Source organism: Mustela putorius, unplaced genomic scaffold (genome assembly GCF_011764305.1).
Source record: "Mustela putorius furo isolate JIRA1106 unplaced genomic scaffold, ASM1176430v1.1 tig00003845_pilon_pilon_pilon, whole genome shotgun sequence".
In the NCBI taxonomy this organism is placed as follows: domain Eukaryota; kingdom Metazoa; phylum Chordata; class Mammalia; order Carnivora; family Mustelidae; genus Mustela; species Mustela putorius.
In genome coordinates, this window is record NW_025421998.1 from 38,113,013 (window position 1) to 38,129,520 (window position 16,508).

General features: G+C 42.6%; 2 protein-coding genes across 15 annotated transcripts in view; one reads left to right on the forward strand and one right to left on the reverse strand.

Moving 5' to 3' along the window:
- PPP1R9A (protein phosphatase 1 regulatory subunit 9A) overlaps positions 1 to 6,892 on the forward strand; it is a 305,319-nt gene extending 298,427 nt beyond the window's left edge. For all 13 annotated transcript variants that reach the window (XM_045062718.1, XM_045062711.1, XM_045062713.1 and 10 more), the window contains one exon: positions 554 to 6,892. In XM_045062718.1, the coding sequence (XP_044918653.1) occupies positions 554 to 763 (210 nt within the window). In that variant the 3' untranslated portion in view covers positions 764 to 6,892. The remainder of the gene's footprint in view (positions 1 to 553) is intronic.
- Positions 6,893 to 9,223: 2,331 nt separating this feature from the next.
- The window catches only part of PON1 (paraoxonase 1), a 31,897-nt gene continuing 24,612 nt past the window's right edge, over positions 9,224 to 16,508 (reverse strand). For both annotated transcript variants that reach the window (XM_004767851.3, XM_004767852.3), the window contains exons 8-9: positions 12,085 to 12,213; positions 9,224 to 9,645 (exon numbers count right to left, since the gene is read on the reverse strand). In XM_004767851.3, the coding sequence (XP_004767908.1) occupies positions 9,487 to 9,645; positions 12,085 to 12,213 (288 nt within the window). In that variant the 3' untranslated portion in view covers positions 9,224 to 9,486. The remainder of the gene's footprint in view (positions 9,646 to 12,084; positions 12,214 to 16,508) is intronic.

The following is a 16,508-nucleotide window of genomic DNA, read 5'->3' on the forward strand; positions in this document are numbered from 1 at the left end:
TCATTAATAGGAATCCTTTATAGGTCTGCCTACAGGGAGAGAATGGCTAGTCATGCTGACATGAACATTCCGGCCCCAAAGACATTTTTGGTCCTCATTGTAAGTGACTACATTGGCAAAAAGGAAGCCACTTCCGTTCTCCCTGCCCTTCTTGGGGCCCTCTATGGCAGCAGGTGCCCACTCCTAGCTTTTAAAAATATTGACAAGTTTAGCGATACTCTTGCTTGTAAATGTCTATGGCCCAAAGGTTGGAGAAACCGAATTTTACCCCCCCCACCTTTTTAAAATTCCTTCACCCATTAGTTACCAGTTTGGCAAGCATGTATTTAATGGGATTTAAGGTGTGCTGTGCTAGGCACTTCGAAGGGCAAATAAAGCTTAGCCCCTAAGTATGGAGATTTTTGGCAAATGTAAGCAGCTTTTTCTAGGTTTTTACCTCTTTGATTATGTTTAAATCAGTTTTTGAGTCTGAACACATTGTGATATCAGCCTCTTCCTAGGCAGAGAGGTCACTGGTTTTCAAGTTCAATTTGTTTATGTATTTCCTTCCTAGGCTCTGGGAATGACGTCATCCCAGGATCGAGCCGTGGTCAAAAAAAAACTCAAGGAAATGAAGGTATCTCTCGAGAAGGCTCGGAAGGCTCAAGAGAAGATGGAAAAACAAAGAGAAAAGCTGAGGAGGAAGGAGCAAGAGCAGATGCAGAGGAAGTCTAAAAAGACAGAAAAGATGACCGCTGTGTCAGAGGGTGCTGGCGAGCAGTGACGCACACCCCCTCCCAGACAGCTCTCCCCTCTTCCCGCCCTGGTCTCCTCCCGGGGACGGAAGGAACTGATGGCAGGGGTAATGTGCTCTAGGCCCAGTGGGGAACCGCGTGTGGCATACCTGCATTTTCTGCAATAATAGAATACACTTTTAATTTTCGCCTCCTGAAATAATCCCAAGCCACCTTTGTTTATTACCAAACCAAGGGTCTCATTTGTGAAAGATGCAAAATAGCTGTGTTCCTCTCTTCTCTTACTTACCACCCTCTTGTGTTGCATTGGGTGGGTGGTGTCCCTGGGGGAATCGGTGTTACCCTGCCCAGGAAAAGCATGGTGTGTCTCAGAGCACCATGACTTTTCAGTCTGGGAATCCTGAAACTATGCAGTGGCTTGTATCTGCGTGGCCAAGAGCCCCACTCTACCGTGAGATCGGGGCTCCGGAATCTGCTCCAGTGTGTGGACAGTGTTTGTGTCTGGACAGTGAGACAACCCCACTGTAACAACACGGGTGCCAGGCCGCATAATTATATCCGGTGGCAAAAAGCAAGCAAGCTCTTCTGTTTGCTGGGCATCCGAAAGAGAGAAAAGAATTCATGATTTGTTAACCCCAGAAGGAAGCAGAAGCCCTCAGATTGTGGATGTGGGTATTACCTCGGGGTTCTGAGGGTAACATTTGTCCTCCAGATTGAGCTGAACAAAGGAAAAAATCAGAGGTTAACACAGCCCCAGGATGTTGGGATCCATTGTTTACTTTGCTCCCGCTGTGTGTTCAGTAGTTCAGCGACACAGACACACATAATGTAGTTCCTTTATTCCCCCAACAAATTGAACAGGAAATTGATTTTTAAGGAAACCAGCATTTTCAGGTTTCCTCTCCTGGGGAACATTCTGGCTAGTCTTCAGCCTGACTGTGACATAATCAGGAACTGGTCACATATTTTCTACTTAAGATTTCCCAAGTGGGCTTAGTTAGTGTTTTAACAAATGTACTTTTAAGAAAAATAGAAATACCAGTTAGAGAAAATTTAGATGTGAGTAACACATCTCAACCAGAGAAGCAATTTTATTGAGCACACAGAATGTTCCCGTAAAGGAGAGCTGACAGATTTTATAGATGTTTTGAATGGTTTTTCTGAGCCGTTCTCTTTCATTCTTTAGAGATTTCCATGTTACAGGTAAAGTTTGTTTAAGAGAGTTCACAGGAGACAGTCTACCAGCGGAGACAGTTATGCTGATTTTAAAGCCAGTATATGAAGGATTTCGGCATTTCATCCAACTAATTCAAGCAGAAGAGACTAGGGTAGAAGGAGGAGAAAATAAACTCATCTTGAGACACTTCCAATGATCGGTTATTGTTTGTTGTTGTTGTTTTGCTTTTTATGCTTGTGTTTCCGGTTCTGCGTTGGCTATAAAAATGAGGTCATCCATTTTCCGGTTCTGCGTTGGCTATAAAATGAGGTACTACATTGTAGGGGGGTCTTTGTCTGTACCATACACTGGACAGGTCGTTTACACAGAGCTTGGGGAAGGCCTTTGAAGGTTCCAGGTAACAGATAATGTAAAGGGGGCCCCGCCCATCTAGCACCAACTTGTATTTTGGACATTGTGACTTTTTTTTTAATTAATTAAAAAAAAAATATATATATATATATATATTTCTTTTTTTTTTTTTTTTTTTTTGTTGCTTGCCTGAATATCTGAAATCTGGAATTGGCTACACTAGAAACTTATAATCCTGTCTCTCCCTAAGGCCTGTTTCCTTTTTGGTGACAGAGTATTGTCTGTTCTACTTTGATCCTATTGTCCCTAGTACAGATCATTCATTCAATGCTCAGAAACATTGACATAAAGTAACATTGTGTTTTACAATGATTGGAGTCGCTATGTATGTCTTTCTGACTATCTTCATTTGCTGTATGATAATGAAACTGCCATACTGGATACTCTATCAATATTTGAGATGTGTGGTGCTTTGCTATTTATTAATATCCTGAGAAACAAGGAATCACTATTCATGAACTACAAAATTCAGCAGATCTTTTCTAATACTAAAAGACTAAATTAGTCAAAATCTGGTAATACTAGTGCTTGCTAATGTAAATTTTTTGCCATTTTTGCTTATCTTCGGGGGGAAAAAAGTGATCTGGATCACACTGGAAGTTTTGCTCTATATTCATTTTAGGAATGGAAATAGAGGATGATTATCTTAAGTGATGTTTACACTCTGGTAATATTTGAAAATGGCTGTACATACTGGAAATGTCTATAAGTCTCAGTCTCTGCACATAATTTATGATCTCTAGTGTATCGCATTTCCTTAAATGTTTTAGAAGTATTGTTCTTGAACTTTATTTGTACGCTTCCAATGTTTAGACCAATGACCAGCTGAAAATATTATAAATCAAATCCTTCTTCCTCAAATCACATAGTTTGTATTATAAGTATTTTGATTTTTAAGTTAAGTTACAGTGATTTTAGGTCTTAATGAGTTATTTTAATATTACTACTTAAAACTGCTGAAATTGTAAAAGGCACTTGATTTGACTGTCCAGCCAAGGATGACCTGTAACTGATTGATCGAAGAGTATGAAAACAAAGTGCAGGACCTCAGAACTTATGAACATTTATTCATATTATTTATTATTCATATTATTTCTTTTCTTGACTCTAGTGCATGATGCCTAATTGAGGTCCCAGTGTCTTCAACAACTCCTACTCTAATGCTAGTGGTTTTTGGTGTCCCTACAGTTTAACATAGATTTGTTGCTTCATGAACTGTAAGAACTTTGCAGTTTTTTTTATTTATCAGAAAATGAACAAAAAGGGAATATCTGGTTGCTATGAACTATATTCCTTCAATGACAGCTCAGTATGACTCTAACAATAGCCAAACTGTTTTGGGGGTATAGGTAATGCTTTGCGGGGTAGGGAATGTGTGATGAGGTCAAGCTGTAGACAGGGACAGAGTTTTCCATTAAAGGACTTTAGTTTTTATAATGGATTAGTTGATTTAAGACCATCTCCCTTAAAGTAACTCACAATCTATGTAATAGGTTTTTTTTTCTTCTTCTTCTTCTTCTTCCTTTTTTTTTTTTTTTTTTTTTGCCTGAATCCAAAGTGTACTTCAGAGTGCTTCATTAGGGCAGGAACCTAATTTTACCCATTTGGGCACATTGATGAAGTCCACCATTAATTTCATGACAGTAAAACTGTCCTTCCACGTTATCCTCCTTTAGTTGGGGTTGCCATGGGTTTCCAGCCCTCAACATCACGGAAGTATTTTGAACCCACCGTGGTTCGTGACGGCAGTGTGCTAGTGCTCATTCCAAACTTAACTTTCAAGGGGCATGAAATGGGACCACCTACTCTGGGCTTCTTTGTTGTTGTTGCCAACAAAGTGCCAAGAGGACAGGGGAGGAACCCAATTAACCCTTGCTGCTGCCTTTCATCCTATGTCATCCCTGGCCCGAGATCATAAGCTGCCCCCAGGCCTGAGCTACAAAAACAGTCACGGATTGTTCGATCTAGGACCTTAATTAACCTTTATGGTTTTTTTGCTGAGGACAAAGAATTCTCGTCTAGGTTGTTGGTGTAATAGGATCAACATGTGCTTTAAAATTATATTTTAAAAGGTAAATAAAAAATTGCATTTATATGGATGTTCTAACTCATTTATAAATGTTAAAGATTATATAGACCGAGCTTCAAGAGCAGAAACCAGTGTTTGAAGAGTCTAAACGGAGAGGTCCCCATGATTCAAAGAACTATTTATACTTTAGAGGTATTGTAGCTCCTCATTACATTGACATATTTAAGAATTACCAAATTCCATTTAAACCACTAAATTTTCTGTCCCAGTAGGGCCCTGGTGAGGGGCATTTCAATCTGGTGGATACTGGTCACTATAGTTCACGTCACCTACTTAGTGCTAAGTCCTCAGTGCTTTCTGAAGGAAAGGTAAAATGAAAAACAAAAGCCCAGGGTTTTTAAAAACAGCTTTTCAAATTTATCTTTAATCAAGGACCTATCCTTCTACTGTTCTGAAGCTAAGCATGGAAGGATGAGGACCAGAAATAAAATGTGCATATTTTCCACTAGAATTGTTTTCCTTCTGATAATAGGGTTGGGGAGTCAATTCTCAAAAGAAAGCCATGGTATATGAAATATGAATGTGTTTCCGTGGCTCCTTCCTGAAAAACAGCCTGGGTATGTAGGCAGATTTTTGTTTTTATATTTGTCTTAAGTATTTAAAGTCTCAGGAAATTTAGTCTTGGTCCAAAACACTGCGGGGGGGGGGGGAATCCTACTACACAGTACACCAGTAGTATTTGAACAATTTAGCATAGCGGTATAGACTTGACCCCACCAGGAAGCCAGAGGGCAAAGAGAAAGCTTACAGAATCTACTTTCCCCTGGAAAATAAAAGGTTCAAGTTCTACTTTAGGGTAAACAGAGGGTCTTCAGTGCTGCTGTGTGAGCGTCTGTGTGGATGTGTCGAGGGAATGGTTCTGACTTGAAGCTAACGTATGTACGCGGTGTGGACCAATCACAGCATGTGACCTGCTTCTGGACCTACAGACTGGGGAAGGACGGAAACGGGATGATTTCCAGTCCTTGACCCTACCCCAACCCCAAAACTGCTTAAGATTCGAGAACGAATAGGAGGTAATGCCTAAGAGAACCAGAGGCAACTTCTCGATAATGTGCATGCTGCGTGTGTAGATGTACAGAACTACATATGTGTGAATATATTCCCACCTTACATACACACACACACACACACACACACACTCTGCAATGACACTGCATAAAAAATATATATATTGTATATGGAACTTGGTCATGTCAGTTAGGACCCCAAGCAGTAATCATAGCCTTATTGCCACTTTGTGTGTTTGTGTACATTGAATGACTCATAAGATTTTCAGAGATTTTTTTAATGTAAGTATTTCTACTAAATGCACTTATCCTTCTACATGTTTATATATTTTGGTAAAATTGATTTATTAGATACTTGGTATTTTAGTAAGATAAAGTTTCTTCAAATGTTTGGTTAATGCTTTGATGTCAAGATTGCACATTGCTGAGTCGAACCTCAGAAATTTATGCAGCTTTGGGCATTTTCAACTGCGGACCGCAGTTTCCTTGGCTAAAAATTGCACGTGTGTTCTTGTGCATTCGCTCATGCTCCCCAGCGACCTACTTGGTAGCTGTGACGCTTCAGTCACTACCTGCTGGCTCTCTGGTGGCCCTGTTGCCATCACGTGATCACTATTTACTTCTTCCGTGGAGTGACGGCATGGTTAGGTCAGTGCCAAACACGATGCAAGCGGCTGTGAGCGGGAGTATGTTGTTGGAAGGTGTCCACTTCTCTTGCTTTCAGCTGTTGTATCCAGACACCCAGGTTTTCTTTAAAGGATTTAAATCTTTCACCCGTGAAAGAACAATTGGCCACGAAGAGTTAAATTACCTTGAAAAGTGGGAACTAATAGGCACTCCAGCTAGATCACACCTCCCAACAACATCAGATTTAGTTAGTGTTTTGTGAAACCCCTCAAATTATCTATCTTTATCTATATATGTTTTCCTTAATATAATTTATGGTCGCCCCTACTGCTTTTGTATTTTTTAATGGTGGTGCTATTAAACCACAAGCACGCCTGCTACGTATCACTAACCAACCCGGCCAGCTGGAAAGAGAAACAAGAGAGAATGAATTCTATTCCATCGTAAGAAGTTGATTTATTTTAACTTTTCTTTATGTATCACTAAAGGAAAAGGGTTGTTTGAAAAACCTTTTAAGTCCAATAAGTATGGATAGCATGTTATCTGAAACTTTTAATTTGTACATTTCGGTGTCTGATCATTTGCATGGAAGAGACAATAGTGCCACGTCTAAATTGTTCTCTTGTGCTTGGTTAATATGTACTTCTCTAGATTGTTCCGTTTCAAGCGACATTTCTTACTCTTTGGTTTTCAGAGGCATTTGAAGCAAACTATCACAATGGTCCTCTGTTTTCTGACCAATCTAAAAATACCTGTGATTAAATTTGTCAGTGTAAATAAATTTCTTGCCAATGAGTATTATTGTTGTTAGACAACGAATGCAATAAAAAGAGAAATACAGACATCTGTCGGAGTAGGCTGGTTTTTGGTTTGGGTTTTTTTCCCCTCTTCCATTTTCACCTTCAACTAAAACAAGCCCTGACTGGGTAAACCTGTATTAACTGCCAAAATGCATCTATCAAGCAAGAGCAGAGTGCACGTTTTCCAGGGAAGTGAAACTAAAAATGAGTTTTAGCCCCAGCAAAGTGTAAATTGGCAGCTAGCATTACATATGAAAGCACAGTTAGGGAACTGGGTATAAAGTAGAAGGTGTTCCACTAGAAGCTTCCTCACCCGCCTTCTGATTCCACGGCGTGTTTCCAGTACCTGTCAGCCTGGCCAGGCTCTGTGACAAACACAGTCAGTGGCGGGCCTCGCCTCGCACAGCACAGGGCAAGCTCAGGGCAGGCCGGCCCACGGGACGGGGTTCTTGGTGGCAATTTTATTTCTAAAACCTTAAATGTTCTGAAGACTCGAATGTAGCAAATGAAGGATATCAGTTTCTCTCCCTCTCTCGCTCTCTGTCTCTGTCTCTCTCACACACACACGAGCCATAATTGATCTGTGACTAAACCTTCACCAAAAAATAAATGAAATAAGCTGGTTTTTCTCTTCCTCAGAGTATGTTATGAAACCCCTCACTGAGGGGAAGCACATATCCCTTTTTGACTGGCCGTAAGCATATGCTATGTCAAACTGAATAGCTTGCCTGCTTTTTCTGTTGGGTGGGTTGGGGGAAGAATTTGCTTATTCTGTCAAGAACAAGAGGGAATAGAATGTAGTTATTTCATTGATGAGATCAAGCAACTCTTTTTAAAGGAAATATGGGGGCTTTTTCAACATAAGCCCAAAAGCCATCAATAGTTTCAAGACAATATTTGAGAAAATCCAACTTCAAGAGCTGTGAACAGCGTCACTGAGTAATTGAGTGCTCCTAGGGCATATGATATTATGCTCCCTGAAATGGTGACTAAAACAACTCTAATCCGATATGAGAAAAGTGTTTTTCGATCCAAACAAAATGTTCCCATTTATTCCTTTAAGTTAGTAGCCTTAAGATGTTGACAGTTCTCAATTTATCAGCAGACCATTTTCCCCAAAATGCCAGACCTGACGTCATCATGGCAAGTGCCTTGGAGGAACTTTGTTTCTAATGTGACTGCCTTAGCATCCCAAAGAACTCATCTGGCCGGGAAGCCATACTTTCAAAAGAGACAGACAAATAAAAACAAGTATCCTTTTCATACCAGCTTCAATAAGAAAATGACCAAAGTCATCTCTTCTTCCTAATCACATCCCTCAGAAGATAGGGCAAGATTGTTGACTTTTTTTTGTTTGCCTTTCTACTGTTTTCTTGTGAGCCTCCCCTGCAAATTACAATAAGAAAAAAACAAACAACAACAAAAAACAAAACAACACCTGGTTGAGGGGATGGGCCGTGGGTGTCATGTGTGGCTTAGTCAGTTAAGCGTCTGACTCTTGATCTCAGGCTGGGTCTCCAGTCTTGGGGTCATGAGATCAAGCCCCATGTTGGGATCCACCCTGGGTGGGGAGCTTACTTAAAAATACCAACAACAGCAACAACAAAAACCAGCCCCACTACCACTTGTAACAACAGTACTGTCTTCGGGGGCATTTAGCTTTACCTGAATGGATTATGGGCCTCAGTCCATCTTCAATCACTGAAGCTAACACACTTCTTTTCTTTCTTTCTTTTTTTTTTAAGATTTTATTTTATTTATTTATTTATTTGACAGACATAGATCACAAGTAGGCAAGAGAGGTAGGCAGAGAGAGAGAGGGGGAAGCAGGCTCCCTGCTGAGCAGAGAGCCTGATGAGGACCCAGGACCCTGGAACCATGACCTGAGCCGAAGGCAGAGGCTTCAACCCACTGAGCCACCCAGGCGCCCCAACAAACTTCTTTTCAATGGGGCAAAGCCACTAACATGTACAGTTTATGCTGAGATCACAACACTCCCAAGAATGTTAAGATTTTCCTACATGTCATCGCTACCAGAGAACTGAGTGAGAGCAAAAGGAGAAATGGGGGTCATTTAGGTTTCCATTTACTGAGAAAGTCCTACACCGGAGGGGAAATGGGATTCAGATTGTGCCATGGCTTTACTAAGGAGGGGTGCCTGGAGCTGAGGGAAACTTCGTAGGTCACCTATAGTTTCCCAGCAGTTCCTGAGGACTGCGTTCTGGGACGACTCGTGAGATCACTATGCTCCTTTGTTTCCAGAACAAGATTCAGCAAGGCAGCAGCAAGCGTCATGGGCTCCCCAGGCCACACCCATTTTAGGGAAAGGACATTTGGATCACACGCAGTTAAACGATTTAAGGCCGGACAACTGATGCGGCAACTATAGCCATTTTATTGCCAGGATTTTTATTGGTAAATGGAGTTTTCGAGTATTTCTAGACTGATTTGTTACTGTACTTTAAAAAGCCTTATGCACTGATTCTGTTCCCAGGTAAATAGCACTGTCTTCCTTCCTGAAGTGCAAATGGAGGGTCAGTGCTCACGGTTCAGACCAGATCACCGTGGCCCTGGAGATGCAACAAGCCGTTGAAATGGTGGGCTCACGGTGTGCGTGACACGGGGGCAGATCCACCTGCTAGAGCTTGCAGTAGAGAGCTCTGTGGAACACGGTGCCAACTAGCAGCTTCCCTTTGTACACAGAAGCCACCGAACTTCCTTGCAACATTGTACCATTTTCTGCATAAACCTGTGTAACTTTGGGCTCTTCTGTTAAAATGTCCTGGATTCGGATCACCTATCAAAGAAGGAACATTAGCTTACTATTTTTTTTCATTTTTTGAAGATTTTTATTTATTTATTTGACAGATCATAAGTAGGCAGAGAGTCAGGCAGAGTGAGAGGGGAAAGCAGGAGTCTGACCCAAGGCTCGATCCCAGGACCCTGAGATCATGACCTGAGCTGAAGGCAGAGGTTTTAACCCTTAAGTTTCTTTTCAACTCTTAACTTCTTAACATTTTTAAGCCTTTAGGATAAAATACAGTGTCTGGAAGAAAGGATGCTTACATACAAAAACACCAAATATGCAAACTGGGAGGGCCAGTGCCTATATATAAAGGGTTAATGGGAGCATTTAAAAGGACCTTTTTAAAACAGCCAGCCCCAGTTGCACCTGAGCAGCTCAGTCCTTTAAGCTTCAGACTCTTGGTTTTTGGCTCAGGTCCTGATCTCATGGAGCCCAGTGTGGGGGTGATGTGCTCAGTCCAGAGTCTGCTGGAAGATTCTCTCTCCCTGTCCCTCCCCCCCGACTAGTGCATGCATTCTCCTTCTCTCTCTAAAATAAATAAATAAATCTTTAAACAAAAATAAAAATAAAAAGTAAAACAGCCAGCCCAAAAGACAGACATAGTAGTTACTTAACTGGGAAATAGGTGATGGGGCACCTTGACTTAAGTAAGCCTCTTTCTAATAAAAGTGAGTCACTCTTCCATGGGGCAGTGCATTAGGTAATGGATTGTTACTACTTTTTGCTATTCCTTACCAGATCCATCATTAGAAAGGAAGCACTTTTTCCAGAACAGCAAACCAAGTCCATGCTATAGCAAATGACCTAAGTTCACCAGATGAGCTAACAAGCAAGAACAAATTAGAATCTAACATTCTGCTTTGTTCTGCACAGTGAACACACCACAGCATACACTTCCCCAATTCTGTTAAACATACCACACAGCCATCCTAATAGCTAAGAACCAGGAAAAGGCACAAAGGATTGCCATTAAATATAATCACGATTGTCCTGTAAGCCTGGAGAGAAAGGGTATGAAGGGCCATAAACTAATTGGAAATACACATTTGGTTTGGGGGTTACTTAATCTAAGAGACATGGGCTTTATTAATTTTTTTTAAGATTTCATTATTTTTTTTGATAGAGAGAGATCACAAGTAGGCACAGAGGCAGGCAGAGAGAGAGGGGGAAGCAGGCTCCCCGCTGAGCAGAGAGCCCGATGTGGGGCTCGATCCCAGGACCCTGAGATCATGACCCGAGCCGAAGGCAGAGGCTTAAACCACTGAGCCACCCAGGCGCCCCAAGACATGGGCTTTAAAAAGAAAAAGGTTTTTTCGGTGGGTGGAAATGAGGCTGATTCTTAAAACTAAACTTTAAAAAGACTACATAGCCATAAACTATGTCAAAAACGGTACCGGTTATTTAACATAAATAACATGTATAACACGTACTGAAAAACTCAAAACAGAAAACCCCAGATGAGTCACAGAAATGTTCAAATGCCTATAGCAAAGTGCGTCTCAAAACTCTTGTTTGCACAGCCAAAATAGTCTGCCGAGTTAAGACCATGAAGATGAATGGGGTCTTTGGGTACTATAACTAAGAGGGAAGGAAAGGTCTTTTAAACCAAAATAATTCCAGCAAGTGATGGATCTTCCCATTCTGCAGGGAAGGTTTGAAGAGGACGCCATATGGACATCAGGCCTGGCGCATTGTGTGAACTTGGGCATATACGGACACGCGGGAACAGGGGATTAAAAGGAAAGGCAAGCTACAAACAAATGATTAGACCTGCGGTCCATTCTGTTGTTTTGTTTTGTTTTGTTTTTTAACTATTGTGAATTCCCAAGTTGAAGAAACTCATCACTGAAGTAAAGATAGGGACTCCAGCCCTCCACTCTGCCGAGACTCTCACGAAAGCCTACGATGAAGTTTCCTTTGCCCCCAGCTCTGGCTCAGGGTCAGCCCAGGAGCAGCAGCAGCAGGGGAGTGGGAGGACTGAGAGGGAGGTAGAGTGTTTGTTCCAGGCTTCCTCCCTGCAGGGTCCCCACTGGTTGTCTATGTCCCCCAACCAGAGGCCAGGTTCCCCTCAGGGGACCCTGTCCACACTCAGCTCTGATCTCATTCTACTTTCTGGTAACCACTTCCTGCCTCCCACACGAACTCTGGAGTAATGCATTATCTTCCTTTCATTTCCCTACGTATGCCCACACCTTTGTATACAGGACCCTTATTAAATCTCCTCAAATTACCCAATTTAAATGTACCATCTGTCTCCTGCCTAGATTATGACTAAAATTCCTCCCAAAGTCAAACTCCTTTTTCTCTCTCGTCATTTGGATCATCTATCCACGTCTCTCCTTATATTTGCACATGTAATTGAGATTTATGCTTCCAACCGAGAAACAGCGGGGAATAAGGTCGCCAATCTGATTCATTTTTCAAACTAACCTCTGATGCGGGAGGGTTCTCCGGATCATAGAAGAAGATCTTCATGCCATTGGGATGGCATCCAACCCAAAGGTCCCCTGTCACAGGATCCACAGATATGTTATCCACGAGTGTGTTAAAGTCCAGGGACTTCCAGGTTAAAACAGGGAGAGAAGGAAGGACAGAAAGTGAAAACAATTGAGAGGTGACGGAACAATCTCTCAGGGGAAGCTATCATCTTGTTCTCCTCGGTCTCCACACTGCTGGTTCCAGAGCACAATTCTGCTGCATTTCAATATCACTCAGAGAGTTCCTCTGACTTTCCATCTATATTAGCATTTCATCAGTTTCCAGGACAGAGGAGGGAAGGGGAAAATGCAGAATGGCAAGCAAGACTGTTAGAAGTCAGAGGAAGTCATCTGGACTAACATCTGTGCATAAACCTAAGAAAAAGTTTTAAGTGCTGCATAAAAGAGTTCCTTCTACAAAAACATGTGCAAATGATATTTTTATAAGCATTCAGAAAACAACCAGGAAATGTGGATTCGTTTTGAATGAGCACATTGATGAAATGTAGGCTCCTCTTTAATGGCTAAAATATAGGCTGTACAGCCAGAGAAGAAATGATCACCCAGGGTCTAATTTTTGCCATGGAGTAGGGGAAAAGTTTCTTCTTTGGTTTTCTGATGTTATTTAACTCCCTGTTCTTCTGCTGTTTATTTTCTAAATATAAGTCGCAAGCATGTGATGACTGCACAGATTGCTGTCGAGGCTTTGTACCAGGATCATAAATAATACCAATGATTCTTAATTCCACCATTCATCATCTTGGCTGCCTTCTACTGGGGAGAAATCACATCTATTTGTTTACCTCCAGCTCTCCGTTGGAGAAGTAATATCTACCGTGTACCTCAAACAGAGGCCAGGACACCTCAGCGCCTAGAGACCATGTAATAGCTGCTGGTGACTCACTGCAGAGGCCAGAGTGTGGGCGGGGAGCTGCGGCAAACTGGCGCTGCCCTGCCCTGGGCTCCCTGCTCTAAATGAGACCTCTCCCCGCAAGTCCATGATGGGGCTACAGGGGCCAAGCCCCCCAGCAGAGCCTCCTCCCAGAGCCATCATCCATTCTTTCCCTGGAGACAGGCCAGGTCGGCCAAAGGAGGCAGCCAAGCAGACATCCTCTGGCCAGAATCAGCCCCAGGCCTTCTCTGTCCCCGCAAACACCCATCCATCACAGTGTCAGACAATCTACGTAGATCCCGCCATTTTCTTTAGACAAGGAAAATGTGTGTCTGGGGGCTCTGTGCTGTTTGCTGGCTTTGCGAGGGGTAGCTGTCGATTTCTGAACTGCATGGCGGTTGAAACCCTCCAGAGATGTGAGCTGGGGTGAGAGAAGAGAAGGACACCCAAGCCCGGGGTACCTGTTCATTTGACACACGATTACTGAGTTCCCACCGTGTGCTCCGGAAGCAGCTCAGCTCCCGGAGAGCGGGTACTGGTAAGTGGCAGACCTGTCTCCTGCCCAGGCAGAGCTGACAGTCCCGCAGGGAACCCCTTTTGGGCCCAGCAACTAACTCCTGTCTTGTAGATCTCTAATTCCTAGCAAAACTCACTCACTACAATGCACGCAACGACACATTTCAAGCTTCCACAAAGCCAAGTGGAAGATGGTACATTTCTTGATAAAGGAAACTGAATAAATGATTCTCATTGCAAAAAACTGTGTCCTCTGTTAACAAGTATCCCAATTTTTAGAGAATGGGAAAGCACTGAAGTAGGACTAATTCATTGGCTGTGTCCTGGAATTTTTTTTTTTCTTTTTATGGAGGAGGGGATTATTTTATTGTGGTGAAATACACATAACATGAAATGTGTCATTTTAACCACTTTAAAGGTAAGATTCAGTGGCATTCGTACACTCACAGGGTTTTGCAAGCATTACCCCCAACTATTTCCAGAAACTTTCATCATCCCAAACAGAAACTCTGTACCCAATATCTCCCCATTCCTACCTCCGTGAGCCCCCGGTGACCCCTATTCCAATTTTTGTCTATGAATTTGCTTATTCTAGGACCTCATATAAGTGGAATCACACAATATTTGTCCTTTCGGGTTTGGCTTACTTCACTTAGCATGAGATCCTCAAGGTTCCATCCATGTGGGGGCATGTATTAGGACTGCATTCCTTTTTAAGGCTGAATAATATTCCATTGTCTGTGCATACCACATTTTGACAGGACATAAACCCACCCACACCTCATCGCAAATTCTAAGATCAGTTGCAGCTCATTTATCAAATTTCCTGATGCTCCAAGTATTAATGAATTAACTCGTCTTGATTACCCACTCCTTCAAAAGAAAAAGAATAATGGAGTCACAGAAGTAGACTCAACTGAATTGTTACGTCAGCAGATGGGGCCTTACCTGTTGCCAAAAGTGGAAGCCAAATGTCAAATAGGTCCTTGGCAGGACCAGCGTCTTTACCCTTCTGTGTTGAATATCTATTGGATGGGGCTCCAGTCTTATAAAATTAACATTCAATTTGCAAAAGTAACTATTGTTACAACCACCATTCCTTTTCATTCCGTCAGCCAGTAGGAGTGTGTGAAATTCCATTTTACTTCCGCTAATACCAAATTGGCCACACCGATGATTTTTAATGTCAAACGTGATGCCACGTTGGATGCTGCTTTGAGCTCATTTTCCCGCAGTGAAGCCCCTCACGACAGCACATTGCATGTCCTGATGGGAACCGCCCCGCAGGGCCTGGTGACGGCGCCTCGGGCTGGGGACGGCTGCGGCAAGACAGCCAGGTCCTGTTTGTAAGGGACAGAGGACTACCTTCACCCAGCTCCACTTTCCTGCTTCTTCCTCTTTCCTCTCCTTTGTGTTTTTACTTCTTCTGACCCAAACCTTCAGATCAGATCATAATCGATGGAGGAGGAAGTTAAACCCCTGAATCGTACCCAGCCCCATCGTATTAACCGAACAGGTCTTTGTTGAGTGCCTACTACCTGTTGGGAACTCTTTCGGGAACAAAGAGAAAACACCCTGTCCTTCTGGCACTTAAACCCTAGTGGAAGGGACGGCCGATAGGACAGATAAAATATATAGCATTTCACTTACAAAATGTAAGTAAAATATGTAATATTAGCAATGAATGTTGAAGGGAATTTAAAGCCATCAGGAGAAAAGAAGTGTGTGTGTGTGTGTGTGTGTGTGTGTGTGTGTGTGTGTGTTGGAGGAGGTCATCAAGAGGAAGTGACCCCCAGTTGATCCTCAAGCTGGACCCAAGCATTTGGAGGCTCCTTGACTCCTCCCCTATCTTTGGGATATACATTCTGCCCACTGTTTCCACAGTGGGAGCTGTTCCAAGGACATAGCCTTGAGAGAGTAACATGTTATTGAGACCATCTGGACAGTGTGTGTGGCTGAATCCAGTTAAGACCTCTACGTAAACTTTTAAGATTCTGGTCGGAGGGTGTGTAGATCGACTTGTACCACGGCTGCTCAAGACAAGCCTCATATGTCATTTCTCTTATTAAACCTGCCACCCAGCAATCGGAATGGTCTGCCTTCTTTTTTGATCTCTCCTTGCCCTCTCCGTGTATGGGGACGAGAGACCATTTTCAGATTGCACCCAGGAAGCTCCCCAGACTGCAAGCTAATAATTGGTGAGCCAGCCAGGAGGAGACCAAAGAAAGGGGTTCTAGAAAGGAGGTGTCCTTGGAGGAAACCCCGAGTTGGCCATTGACCTCTGTGTGGGGAAGGGTGACCCCATGGCCAATCCCTAAGGACTACCATGAGCTCACCGATCCCTGCCAGTGCCCACTGATCGCATGCACTACCCAGCCAGAACAAGGAATGAGATCTCACCATTTGTAAAAACATGGCTTGACTTAGAGAATATCATGCTAAGTGAAATAAGTCAGACAGAGAAAGTCAAATACCATATGATTTCACTGATCTGTGGAATCTAAAAAAACTGAACAGATGAACAAAGAAACAAAGGAAACAGTACAGAGAATAAACTGGGGGGTTGCCAGAGGCGAAGGCTGTGGGGGATAGCAAAATAGCTGAAGGAGATGAAGAGGTATAAACTGCAGGTTAAAATAAGTAAGTGACAGATGAAAATATAGTCAATAATACTGTAATACCATTGTATGGTGATAGTGGTGACAGACGGTGATGACATTTGTGATGAGTATGGAGTTGTGTACAGAGTTCTCCAATCACTATGCTGTACACCTGAAGGTAATGTGTCCACTATTTAATAAATACATTAAATTAAAAAAAAAAAAAAAAAGAAAGTGAGAAGAGGTTAGAGAAGGATATGTGGGTGCTCGCTACTCTGTAGCTTTGGGGCTGGCCGACAAAGGGAGAGAACAAATCATCAGCTGAAGACTATGCACACCATGTTGCAAAGTCCCAGCTGCTGAGGATTA